Genomic DNA, 12,390 nt, shown 5'->3' on the forward strand with positions numbered 1-12,390 from the left:
GTATTTTTATGTTGTCAGTCCTGAGGCTTGAACTCAGGGCATGGACACTTTCCCTAAGCTCTTTTCGTCAAAGCTAGTACTCTATGACTCCAGCAACAGCTCCACTCCCTGCTTTCTTTTGGTGATTAATTGGAGATAGGAATCTGTTGGACTTTGAACTGTGAGCAGCTTTGAACTGTGACGCTCAGATCTCAGCCTCCTGAGTAGCTAAGATTACAGGCACAAGCCACGAGTGCCCAGCTGAGAAGAAGCTCTTTTTTTGTGTGGGTCATGGGGCCTGAACTCAGCCTGGGCACTGTTCCTGAGCTCTTCACCTCAAGACTACCTACTGCCCTACCCTTGAGCCAAGCCCCACGTCCCGTTTTCTAGGGGTCAATTGGAGCTAAGAGTCTCTGGTCCTTTTGTGCCCGGGCTGGCTTTGGACCTTGATCCTCAGATCTTAGCCTCCTGAGTAGCTAGGATTATAGGGGTGAGCCACCCACTGCACCCAGCAGAAGCAGCATTTTTTATGTAGCACTGGTTGCTGCATCAAAGTAGATAGAGGTGAATGTTCTTTACTTAAATGAAATGCTTGGGACCAAAAGTGTTTGTTCCAAATTTCAATGTTTCAGATTTCAAATGTTTCAGTTTTGCAAATTTTAGAATATTTACATAAACTTTCCTCACTGTGCACCCAGAATCAGAAAGTCTTAACTCTCAAACACTCCAAAATCTAAAACTCTTGAGGTTCATATCAGTGCTCAAAATGAAATTCTACATAGCCAACAGACAAGATAAAATAATGGCTTTTGCAGGGAAGTGGATGAATCTAGAGCGAGTCATGTTGAGTGAGACAAGTCAAGACAAAAGGAACAAAAGGTGCATGGTATTCTTAATATGTGGCTGTTATATCCAAACAGTACAAAAGCTAGGACTCAATATTTGCGTACCCAATGCTATGGACATGGTATTGGAAAAATAAACTACATAGACATAAAAATTTATGACTCTGTAGACATAATGTTTTATTACATAGATTAATGTGTACCTACGACATACAAACCCTCAGCCTAATTTTAATTATGTTCTAAAATCTAAGTGCCACTGATTGTATAGAGAGAGTCTTTCTTGAATACTTGTTTGTTAAATTCGTCATTTGAAATATGATGTAAAAATCAATGTTAATAAATTATTTAATAAAAACAGTTTCTAATTTGGAAGCATTTCAAGTTTGGAGTTTGGATTAGGGATACTTATTGTATCCTTTGTATGTCCTTTCTTGAAGGCAGTTTGGTAAATGTAATAAGAAAATGATCCAGTAGGGGCTGGGAATTTGGCGTAGTGGTAGAGTGCTTGCCTAGCATGCACAAAGACCCAGGTTCTATTCCTCAGGACCACATACATAGAAAAAGCTGGAAATGGTATTGTGGCTCAAGTGGTAGAGGCTCTAGCCTTGAGAAAGCTCAATGACAGTACTCAGGCCCTGAGTTCAAGCCCCAAGCCCCAGGACTGGCAAGAAAGAGAGAAGGAAGGAAAGGAAAGGAAAGGAAAAAGGAAAGGAAAGGAAAGGAAAGGAAAGGAAAGGAAAGGAAAGGAAAGGAAAGGAAAGGAAAAAAGAAAGAAAGAAAGAAAAAGAAAGAAAGAAAGAAAGAAATAAAGAAAGAAAGAAAGAAAGAAAGAAAGAGAAAGAAGGAAGGAAGGAAATGGCTTAAGTATTATCAATGCATTGTGTTTCTTTTGTTTTGTTTTGTTGTTTTTTGCCAGTCTTGGGCTTGAGCTCAGGGCCTGAGCACTGTCCTTGGACTTTCTCAAGGCTAGAGCTCTACCACTTGAGCCTCAGCACCACTTCTGGCTTTTTTCTATGTATGTGGTACTGAGGAATCAAACCTGGGTCTTTGTGCATGCTAGGTAAGCACTCTACCATTACGCCAAACTCTCAGCACATCATTTGTTTTCTACCGTGAAAAAATAGAAACTAATGAAACACCAACAGTCAAGAATTTGTGTTTAAGCTGGGTGCGGTAGTTCATTCCTGTAATCCTAGCTACTCAGGAGCCTGAGATCTGAGGATGGGGGTTCAAAGCCAGCCTGGGCACTAAAGAATGTGAGACTCCAATTAATCACTAGAAAATGGGAAGTGGGGCTTTGGCTCAAGCGATAGAGCAGTAGCTTTGACCTGAAGAGCTCAGGGACAGTGCCCAGACCCAGAGTTCAAGCCCCATGACCCCCCCCACACACACACACAAAAAAAGAAAGAATTTGTGTTTAAAAGTTAAGTTTTCAAAGCCTTATTATCTAAAATACTTGAGTACAAAGTAAATTATAAGTTTATAATATATTGCAATCCTATTTTTATAGAAATGTATTAATTCACACATGGAGCAATAAGCAGTAGGAAATGGGTCAGAATGAATGCTCATCTCTAGCCAGAGGAATTGTGGGTAATATGACTCTCTGTCTACCTTTGTGAAACTTCCAATTTGATTATAATAAGCATGTATTACTTTTACAAAGGGAAAGAATACCATAGTCATCCAAGCCTGGGAGATAATAGTGACTTGAACTTACATGATAACAGAAGAGATTGATGGGAGAGACATTATTAAAAGAAACTCATTATGAATTGGTAACTTGGTGGATGATGAAAGGTGATGAGAGTAAAAAATCATTTCAACTTTTCAGCTTTGGGTAATAGACTGACAGCAAAATCAGATCAATTATCTTTCTCAGAGATGGGAAAATTGCTTTTTTTCAATTTACTGTGTAGATGAGAATATGTTGCTTTTGTCCTGATGAGTCAGATAATTCTGTAATTTAGTAAGGTAGATACTGACAAGATGGACCACTGAACATGCTGTTGTTGTTCATGGTGGCTGCAGACCATTAAAATCAGGGGTGTGTGTGTGTGTGTGTGTGTGTGTGTGTGTGTGTGTGTGTGTGTGTGTGTGTGTGTGTGTGTGTGTGTGTGTGTGTGTGTGATCTAAATATATAATAAAAATGCCAGGCATGGGAAACGGTAAGAGGACAAAATTTCCTGTCTGCTCTCAGCCAAATGACTCATCCATTTTCTTTCTTTTTTCTTTTCTTTTCTTTCTTTCCTTATTTTTATTTATTTTTTTTTGTGGCACTGTCCCAGGGTCTCTTTGTGCTCAAGGCTAGCGCTTTACCACTGCAGCCACAGTGCCACTTTTGGCTTTTTCTGAGTGGATTACTAGAGAGAAGAGTCTCATGGAGACTTTTCTACCCAGGCTGGCTTCAAACCCTTCTTCTCAGATCTCAGCTTCCTGAGTAGCTAGGATTACAGGATTACAGATGTGAGCCACTGGTGCCTGGCTTCATCTGCTTTCTTGACATGGCAGTAAGCCTCACAAAGGAAACAGTATAACCAACAGAAAGACTAGCCTTTCCCTTCTGGAATCATTGACTTGAAGAATAAACTTGGTCCTAACAAGATGGATGCTTACATGCGTACTTCATTCCCTTTGATTACAAGTTTTCAAAACTATTGATTTTTCAGTCAGATGCAGGTAGCTCACACCTGCAGTCCCCTAGCTTCTCAAGAGGCTGAGATCTGAGAATTGCCTGACTTCAAGCCCCAGTTCTGGCACAGAAACGTTCACACACATACAATTCTTATCCAAGTATCTCACTATACAGAGGACTTTAGGAGGCATGGACTTCAGGAGGTCTATCGGTTAGAGGTGATTAAAGAGCTTGACTACAACCAGAGAGAACCCAAAGTTACCACCTCCTAAGCCAAATATTCCACACCCTTCACTTCTCCACTGCACCACCAATAATGCCCCTATTAAAAAAAGTATGTAGATGTGGCTACCCTGAAAGCAGTCCTCAGATTTGTACTGTTTTGTTGATGTTTTGGTTATCACTGTAGTAACATTTTGGCTAACACCATGTCTTCCTGTTGCTTTGCTATTTGCCTTTTCCTTGTGACTAATTGGGCTGCTGGCCATATTCAGCATGGGGGAAATTGTGCAAAGGGAATTGCCTCTCCAGTTTGCATTGCTTTCATCCTTTAAAAAAAAAATATATATATATATCTTCTTTTGGTGCTTCTTAGAAACCAATTACATGTTCAGTGCTATGCCAATTTTACATTCCTCATGAGAAAGCAGCCCTTTAACTTCCCAATATATATTTTTAATTCAGTGACTATTTTTTAGAACAAAGAATGTTTTCCAAAATAACCTGCAGAGTATTGCTGCATTTAAAAAATTATAAATTCCTTTATATTATGTAATACTTAGCCCATGATCAGATTTTTCCAACTGTTCTGGTCGTCTGGGGACTCATAGCATCTAACCATGCCACCATTTAGTGATGATGAGATTGACTACTACATTTCAGGTAGTATAGCATGTTTCTTCTTGCCACTGCCACTCCTAACCACTGGGAAGTACTGTGTAGTGTTCTGCTAACACTGTCCATCCTTCATCCAGTGTGGTTTGGGATGGAGGCTTGTGATTCTTTTTGTGCCAATCCTGGGGCTTGAACTCAGGGCCTAGGCACTGTCCCTGAGCTTTTGTGCTCAAGGCTAGTGCTCTACCACTTGAGCCCCAGCTCCACATACAGGTCTTTGGTGACAAAGTGGAGATAACAGTTTCACAGACTTTCCTGCCTTACCTAGCTTTGAACCATAATCCTCAGCCTCCTGAGTAGCTAGAATTAGTCATGAACCACTGGTGCCTGACTAGCTCTGACTTTTTATACATTCTTCCCTGTCATTTACATTTTCTCATGCAATTTTTATGACAGTATTTGGAAAGGGTAGATTATACTTCCCATTGATCCTTGTGGGCATGCCTTTCTGGCATGTTTAATTCTGCAATATAATGTTTTGTTGCTTATTTTTATGTTAAAATGTTTCACTGAACTTTTTCTCCCCAATTTCATCACTGTAGAATTTCCTCTTATATAACTTTTAAGAGAGGTTGAAGATTATGGTGAATTATTTTTTTGAAATCTCTTAAACCTATTGCTCTCTGTCCTGTACTTTTCTTTCACATTTGTTTGGTTATTGTTCCATTTTGTCTTTTTCCCCTTTTTTGGTCCTCTCTTTTTTGTCAGTCCCAGGGCTTAAATTCAGGGCCTGAACACTCTCCTTGGGCTTTCTTAAGGCCTAGTGCTCTACCACTTCAGCCACAGCACCACTTCCAGCCTTTTCTGGGCATGTGATACCAAGGAATTGAACCCAGGGCTTCGTGCATGCTAGGCAAGCACTCTACTACTAGGACAAACTCCCACCCTCTATCTTTAATTTTTGTCTCTGTTGTTGCTCCACTGGCTAGTGGGAGTCTATTGCCAGTTATAGTCCCCCCCCCAGAGTACAGCTCTTCCCTATAAGCAAGCTTTGCATGATGAGTTTGCAGAGTTCATAGAGGTAAACAATGGACTCCTTTCATTTGGCCACTTTTGGAAGGGGTAAACCTCTTCTGTACTTAGCTATTGTTTGCAATTTAGCTAACTGATATTTGAGTGTATTACTTAGACTTCTGTGATCTCTTGGTTGCAAAGTTGATTAACATTTAGTGCTAATACCATTTTACTTTTCTAGTTGTCTCTGGTTATTCCCCATTCATTATTATTTGGGGTACACAAAATAGTCATTTTCAGCCTGATGCTGGTGGCTCAAGCCTTTAATCCTAGCTACTCAGGAAGTTGAGATCTGAGGATCATGTTCAAAATTAGGCACAAAAGTCTCATGCAACTCTTATCTCCAATTAACTACCAGAAAACTGGAAGTGTTGTTGTGGCTCAAGTGGTAGAGTGCTAGCCTTGAGTTAAAGAGCTCAGGGACAATGCCCAGGCACAGAGTTCAAGCTCCACAACTGACAGTACAAACAAACAAAAAACAGTAAATTGCATCTTATATTAGTTGTGGATTGTATCTGTGAATTTTGATTTGTTGTGCTTTCCCAGTTCTCTCTGTGTGTGTGTGTGTATGCATGCACACATACATGTGTGCATGCAAGAGTCTTGCTATGAAGTCCAGACTGGCTTGTAACTTTCTAACCTGGTTTAGTCTCCCCAATGCTAGGAGTACAGGCATGTACCACCAATGTTAAGCTCTATATCTGACTTTCTAATGGTGGCATTTGAAGAAATGAAAAACAAACTATTTTGGGGTGAGTACTGGTGGCTTTAAACCTGTAATCCCGGCTACTTAGGAATCTGACATAGGAAAATAGAAATTCAAAGGTAGCCCAGGCAGGAAAATCTGTGAGACTCTTTTTCTACAGTTAACCACCAAAAAGCTAGAAGTGGAGCTGTGGCTCGAGTGGTAGAGTGCTAGCCTTGAGTGAAAAAAAAACTAAGGAAGAATGCCCAAGCCCTAACTCTTAGCATACTTTAATATCAGCACAAAATAAAAACCATACTGTCATCACCATCTTCCTCAAAAAAAAATAATGTCTGTAAAATACCAATGCCCAAAATTGCCACTTGATGCTTATTTTTGTACAACCTTTGACCTGCACATAGGGGTTTTTGTAGCTTTTTACCTTTTTCTTCACTGCTGGTGATTGAACCCTGGGTCTTGTACATGCTAGGCAAATGCTCTACCATTGTATTACACCCTCGGTTCCATTTTAAACTTTAATTGGTATTGACATTTTCATCATAAGAGATCATGTAAATTAAAATACCCAAGAAGGATACTGATTAATTTGTGGGATATTTATGCAGTGAAATATTACACAGAAATAAAACACTATGAAGAGAATCTATTTTCTAATGTTTACACATACATAAGATTTTGCTAAATGAAATACTTAGGTTACTTATATAAAATTAGGATTCTTTTTTCCTGTTAAGAAAAATCAGGCCATTAGAATATATAAAATTGAAATTTTGCCGGGAGTTTGGCCTAGTGGTTAAAGTTGTTGCCTAGCATGCATGAAGACCCGGGTTTGCTTCCTCGGTACCACATACATAGAAAAAAGCCGGAAGTGGTGCTGAGGCTCAAGTGGTAGAGTTCTAGCCTTGAGAAAGTCCAAGGACAGTGCTCAGGCCCTGAGCTCAAGCCCAGGACTGGCAAAAAAATAAAAAAAATTAAAAAAAATAAAATTGAAATTTTTCAGCGTGGCACTGTAATCCTAGCTACTTGTAAAGATGAGAATGGGAGGAAAGTGATTCAAGGCCAGCCCGGGCAGATAATTCTCCACATGCTATCTCAATACATAGCTGTGCACAGCAGCTCATCATCCTAGCTATGTCAGGAAGCCTGGAACAGTCAGATTGTAGTTCAGGTGCATGCCTGGACAGAATTCAAGACCAGTCTCAAAATAACCAGAACCAAAAATAGGACTGAAAATGTGGCTTAGTGGTAGCACTGCTTACCAAGTAATTGCAGGACCCTGAGTTCAAACCTCAGTACTGCAAAAAGAAGGAAAAAAATGAAAGGAGAGAGAATGGTAGGGAGGAAAGATTAACAGAAAGCATAGATTACAAGTAGGCTGCAACAAATAAATTCCTTTTTTTTCTTTTTGCCAGTCCTGGGATTGAACTCAGGTCCTAGGCAGTGTCCTTGAGCTTTCTCAATGCAAGCACTCTACCACTTGAGCTACAGCACCACTTCTTGCTTTTTTGTGTGTATGTGGTACTCAGGAATCAAATTCAGGACTTTGTGAACACTAGGCAAGCACTCTACCACTAGGCCACACTCCTAGTCCCCAAATAAATTACTTTGTGTGTGTTGGTACTGGGACTTGACTGAGTTTCTTATGCTCAAGACTAGCATTCCACCACTTGAGCCACAGATCCACTCTTGGCTGTTTGGTAGTTTATTGGAGATAGGAGTCTTAATGGACTTTCATGTCCAGGCTGGCTTCAAACCACAATCCTCAGCTCTCAGATTCCTAAGGAGTTAGGATTGCAGGTATGAGGCACTCGCACTGAGCTCCTAATAAAAAGTAAGTAAAACTTTTTGCTCAGGCTTGACAGCATGGCCTAGTAGTAGAGTGCTTGCCTAACATGCATGAAGCCCTGGGTTCAATTCTTCAGTACCACACACAGAGAAAAAGCCAGAAGTGGCACAGTGGCTCAAGTGGTAGAGTGCTAGCCTTGAGAAAGCCCAAGGACAGTGCCCAGGCCCTGAGTTCAAGCCCCAGGACTGGCCAAAAAAAAGAAAAGAAGAAAACCATATTACTCAACTTTGATAGATGAGAAAAGGGCATCTTATCTTTTTTTCTTTCTAAATTGTTTTTTGCCAGTCCTGGGGCTTAATCTCAGGGCCTGAGCACTGTCCTTGGACTTTCTCAAGGCTAGGGCTCTACCACTTGAGCCACAGAACCACTTCCTGCTTTTCTATGTATGTAGTACCGAGGAATCGAACCCAGGTCTTTGTGCATGCTAGGCAAGCAGTCTACCTCTAGGCCAAACACCAGCCCCCTTAATTGATATTTTTAAGGAATTGTACAAAGGAGTTACAGTTTCATGAGTCAGATTATCATTGCAATGCTTCTTGGACAATGTCATCTATTCCTTCACTTTCCCCCATTTTCCTCTCCCGTCCCTACCAATAAGTTACATAGTTCATTTTTTGCATAGTATATATTGAATACAATTCCTGCAATTGCTCACCCCCTTTTCCCTCCATTCCTATGCCTCCCTCTTTGCCCACCCCCCCCCCACACACAAAAAAGACAACAAAAAAGAAGCATTTCTATTTCTTGGAATTTTTTTTACCAGTCCTGGGCTTGAGCTCAGGGCCTGAGCTCTGTCCTTGGACTTTCTCAAGGCTAGAACACTACCACTTGAGCCACAGCACCATTTCCAGCTTTTTTTCTATGTATGTGGTACTGAGGAATCGAACTCACGTCTTCGTGCATGCTAGGCAAGCACTCTACCACTAGGCCAAACTCCCAGCCCTCTTGGAATTTTTTTTAAATAAAGAGTACTTTAGCTCTTCAGAGGCATTATACCTTTGCATGTTTCCCCTATGTGTATTCTCTTTTAGTTAGGCTGTTTGTATGTAAATGCCTAGAGGCCCAGATATGTTATGTTTAGTTGTATTCTAGATCTAGCTTCCACATATGGGAGAAAACATGTGCTGTTTGTCTTTCTGACCTTGGCGTATTTTACCTAACATGATTTATTCTAGGTCCATCCATTTCCCCTCAAATGACATATTACTCTTTCTGACCAATGAGTATATTTTCATTATGTATAGATATCACCTTTTTTGATCCACTCATCTATTCTAGAGTATCTAGACTATTTCCATAACTTGGCTATTGTGAATAGGGCAGCAATTAGCATGGATGTGCATGTGTCTTTACCATAAAGGACATCTTAATTTTGTATGTCGGGTTTTATATTTTTCATAAGTTTATTGGCTTGAGTTTCTTTGGTGAAATTCTTATTCTTTCTCCTTTTCCCCCTTATATATTTATCTTTTCCTTAGTGGCTTATAAAATTGTTTATATAGTAACATTCTGTCAGCTGTTTTGCTTTTTATTATATTTGAAGTGATTAATAATTTGTAAGTTTCCTTTTTCTGTAGAAAAAAAAATCTTCCTTCATTTTTTATACGTAGAAAGTCCCTTGCCACTTCAGATTTATATAATTGTTCCCCTATGTATTTTTCTAGAACTTAGCCTGATTTTATTTTATACTTAAGTCTTTAACCCATTAGGGATTTTTATTGGGGTAGTTTATGAAGTAGAGTAACTTTGTTTTTCAAATGTGTAGCCCGTTGTCATGGTTGCTTTAGAATCTGACTACACAGACATGCATTCAATATTTTTTTCATATATTTTTTATTGTAATTAATAGAAGTGTTACATGATATTTGCCAGATAGATGGTGCATTAATTCCCATACATTGATACCCTTTCACATGTCTTGGTCCCCATTTCCCTCCCCCCCACCCCCACCCCTCATCTTGTTTTCCCCCATTCCCTATCCAATTTCAGATAACCAAAGCATTCAATATTTTTAAAAAACTAGATTTTTGATGTATAATTTGTATGAAATAAAGTTGGTTAGATCTTAGATCTTAGATCTTAGAGCTTATATCAATTAGAAGTTTTTTCCAAATGCATGCATTTTTGTAGCTACGACTCCAGTGAAGCAATAGACTATTTGCTAGGCACTGGTAGCTCACGCTTAAAATCCTACTTATTCAGGAAACTAAGATCCAATGATTGCAGTTCATAGCCAGTCCAGGCAGGAAAGTGTGTGAGACTGTTATCTCCAATTAACCAGAAAACCAGAATGAAATGTGTGGTCCAAAGTAGTAAAGTATTATCTCTGAGTGAAAAAGTTCAGGAATAGGGCCCAGTCCCTAAATTCAAGCCTTAGGACTGGTGCGCGCGCACGCGCGCGCACACACACACACACACACACACACACACACATAGATTATTTTACATCATGTCCCTAAACTTTTGTCTTTTCCAGAATGTTATGTATTAGAATCAGATAGTCAGCCAGGCGTTGGTGGCTCATGCCTGTAATCCTAGCTACTCAGGAGGCTGAGATCTGAGGATTGCGGTTCAAAGCCAGCCTGGGCACAAAAGTCCGTGAGAGTCTTATTTCCAGTTAATCACCAGAAAATTGGAAGACTGAAAGTGGAGCTGTGGATCAAGTGGTAGAACACTAGCCTTGAGTTGAGAAGCTCAGGGACAGCACCCATGACCATAGTTCAAGCCCCATGAACAACCAAAAAAAAAAAAAGGACAAAGTACCAATAAACATGTGAGGTTACCATATATTAAAATGAGTCCATTGGAAAAACTTAAGATGAGGTCGGACACTATATAGCAATTCTAGTGCTGTTGGCTCACACCTGTAATCCTAGCTACTGAGGATCCTGACATCTGAGGATTGCAGTTCAAAGCTAGCCCAGTAAATAGAGTCTGTAAAACTCTTATCTCCAATAAACTACTCAGAGAAAGTCAGAAGTAGAGCTGTGCCTCAAGCCCCAGGTTGAGGACACACACACACACACACACACACACACACACACACACACACACACATCATTACCCCCCTTAGTTCATCTTCAAAAGACCTATTTCCAATTCAAGAAATGTCTTAATGTGTTTTTCTCTTGATAAATAAGAGATGCTTCCCCATCTTTAATATTCCTCTCTCTAATTGTTTTGTTGATTGTTCAAATCAATGAATATTCTCCAGTCCAAAAAAAAAAACAAAACAAAAACACGAAAACATGGCATTTATGGCTTCTCATGGAAAGAACATTGTTTAGAGAAGTGATCATGTATGTTTTGTTTTGTTTTTTTCTCTCCCTAGCAGCACTGGAAGAAGTATGACATTTGTGAGAAGCAGTCCAAAGAAGAAACTGACTCTGTAGTGCTGATAGAAAACCTAAAGAAAGTCACTCCGTGATGGAAATCACTTATTCTTGACTTTCAATGTTTCCTTGTGAAGATTCATAGAATTCTCCATTTGTTATCCCAGAACTTGGTAAATGGAAACAAAAACTACTGGACCCTTAAAAAAAAAAAAAAACAGCTCATGGAAGCCAAGTAAGCCATGCACGGAAAAAAGTAAAAATAATGAGCCCTTTGGAAATGAAAGTGGAGTCATTCTCATTGAATCGTAAAAGCAGACATCTTTTGAGAAGTCTTCAAACTGGAGGACCAAGTAAAAGTGGATGGCACCCCACAAGTTAATCTTAGCGAGAGTTATGATGACTCCCCAAGGGATGTATGCTTGTTTTGTGTCAGATAAGACCAAGATATTTTGATGTGTGAGGGAACTGTTTCTGGGTATAAATGTGGCTCACATAGAACATCTAGCAAATCAAACTGATATAATCTGGTAACTACCTATTGTTTGGGATCCCACTGAGGAATGTTGGGAGCTGTTATAGAAATTCTTCAACATCTAGAATCATCATCCACTTCAGTAGCATTTTTCCTCTGCTTTGAAAAGCACCAGCAGGACCGGGAGTTTAGCCTAGTGGTAGAGTGCTTGCCTAGAATGCACGAAGACCCGGGTTCGATTCCTCGGTACCACATACATAGAAAAAAGCCGGAAATGGGGCCGGGAGTTTGGCCTAGTGGTTAAAGTGCTTGCCTAGCATGCATGAAGACCTCAGTACCACATACATAGAAAAAAGCCAGAAGTGGTGCTGAGGCTCAAGTGGTAGAGCTCTAGCCTTGAGAAAGTCCAAGGACAGTGTTCATGCCCTGAGCTCAAGCCCAGGACTGGCAAAAAAAATAAAATAAAATAAAATAAAATAAAAAAAAGCCGGAAATGGTACTAAGGCTCAAGTGGTAGAGCTCTAGCCTTGAGAAAATCCAAGGACAGTGCTCATGCCCTGAGCTCAAGCCCAGGACTGGCAAAAAAAAAAAAAACCCACAAAATTTAAAAACCCTAATACTCTCCTAATAAAAACCCAGAAATAATGAAACAGACTGAAAA

At 39.9% G+C, this 12,390-nt stretch overlaps 1 protein-coding gene across 2 annotated transcripts in view; it reads left to right on the forward strand.

Annotated features, from left to right (window-relative positions):
• Il13ra1 (interleukin 13 receptor subunit alpha 1) overlaps positions 1 to 12,342 on the forward strand; it is a 71,927-nt gene extending 59,585 nt beyond the window's left edge. The window contains exon 11 of one of the 2 annotated variants that reach the window (XM_090325676.1): positions 11,254 to 12,342. In XM_090325676.1, the coding sequence (XP_090181802.1) occupies positions 11,254 to 11,349 (96 nt within the window). In that variant the 3' untranslated portion in view covers positions 11,350 to 12,342. The remainder of the gene's footprint in view (positions 1 to 11,253) is intronic. The other variant, XM_090325677.1, reaches the window with a different exon arrangement.
• Positions 12,343 to 12,390: the final 48 nt, after the last annotated feature.

This window comes from Megascapheus bottae, chromosome X, assembly GCF_031878675.1.
Source record: "Megascapheus bottae isolate mThoBot1 chromosome X, mThoBot2.hap1, whole genome shotgun sequence".
Classification (NCBI taxonomy): domain Eukaryota; kingdom Metazoa; phylum Chordata; class Mammalia; order Rodentia; family Geomyidae; genus Megascapheus; species Megascapheus bottae.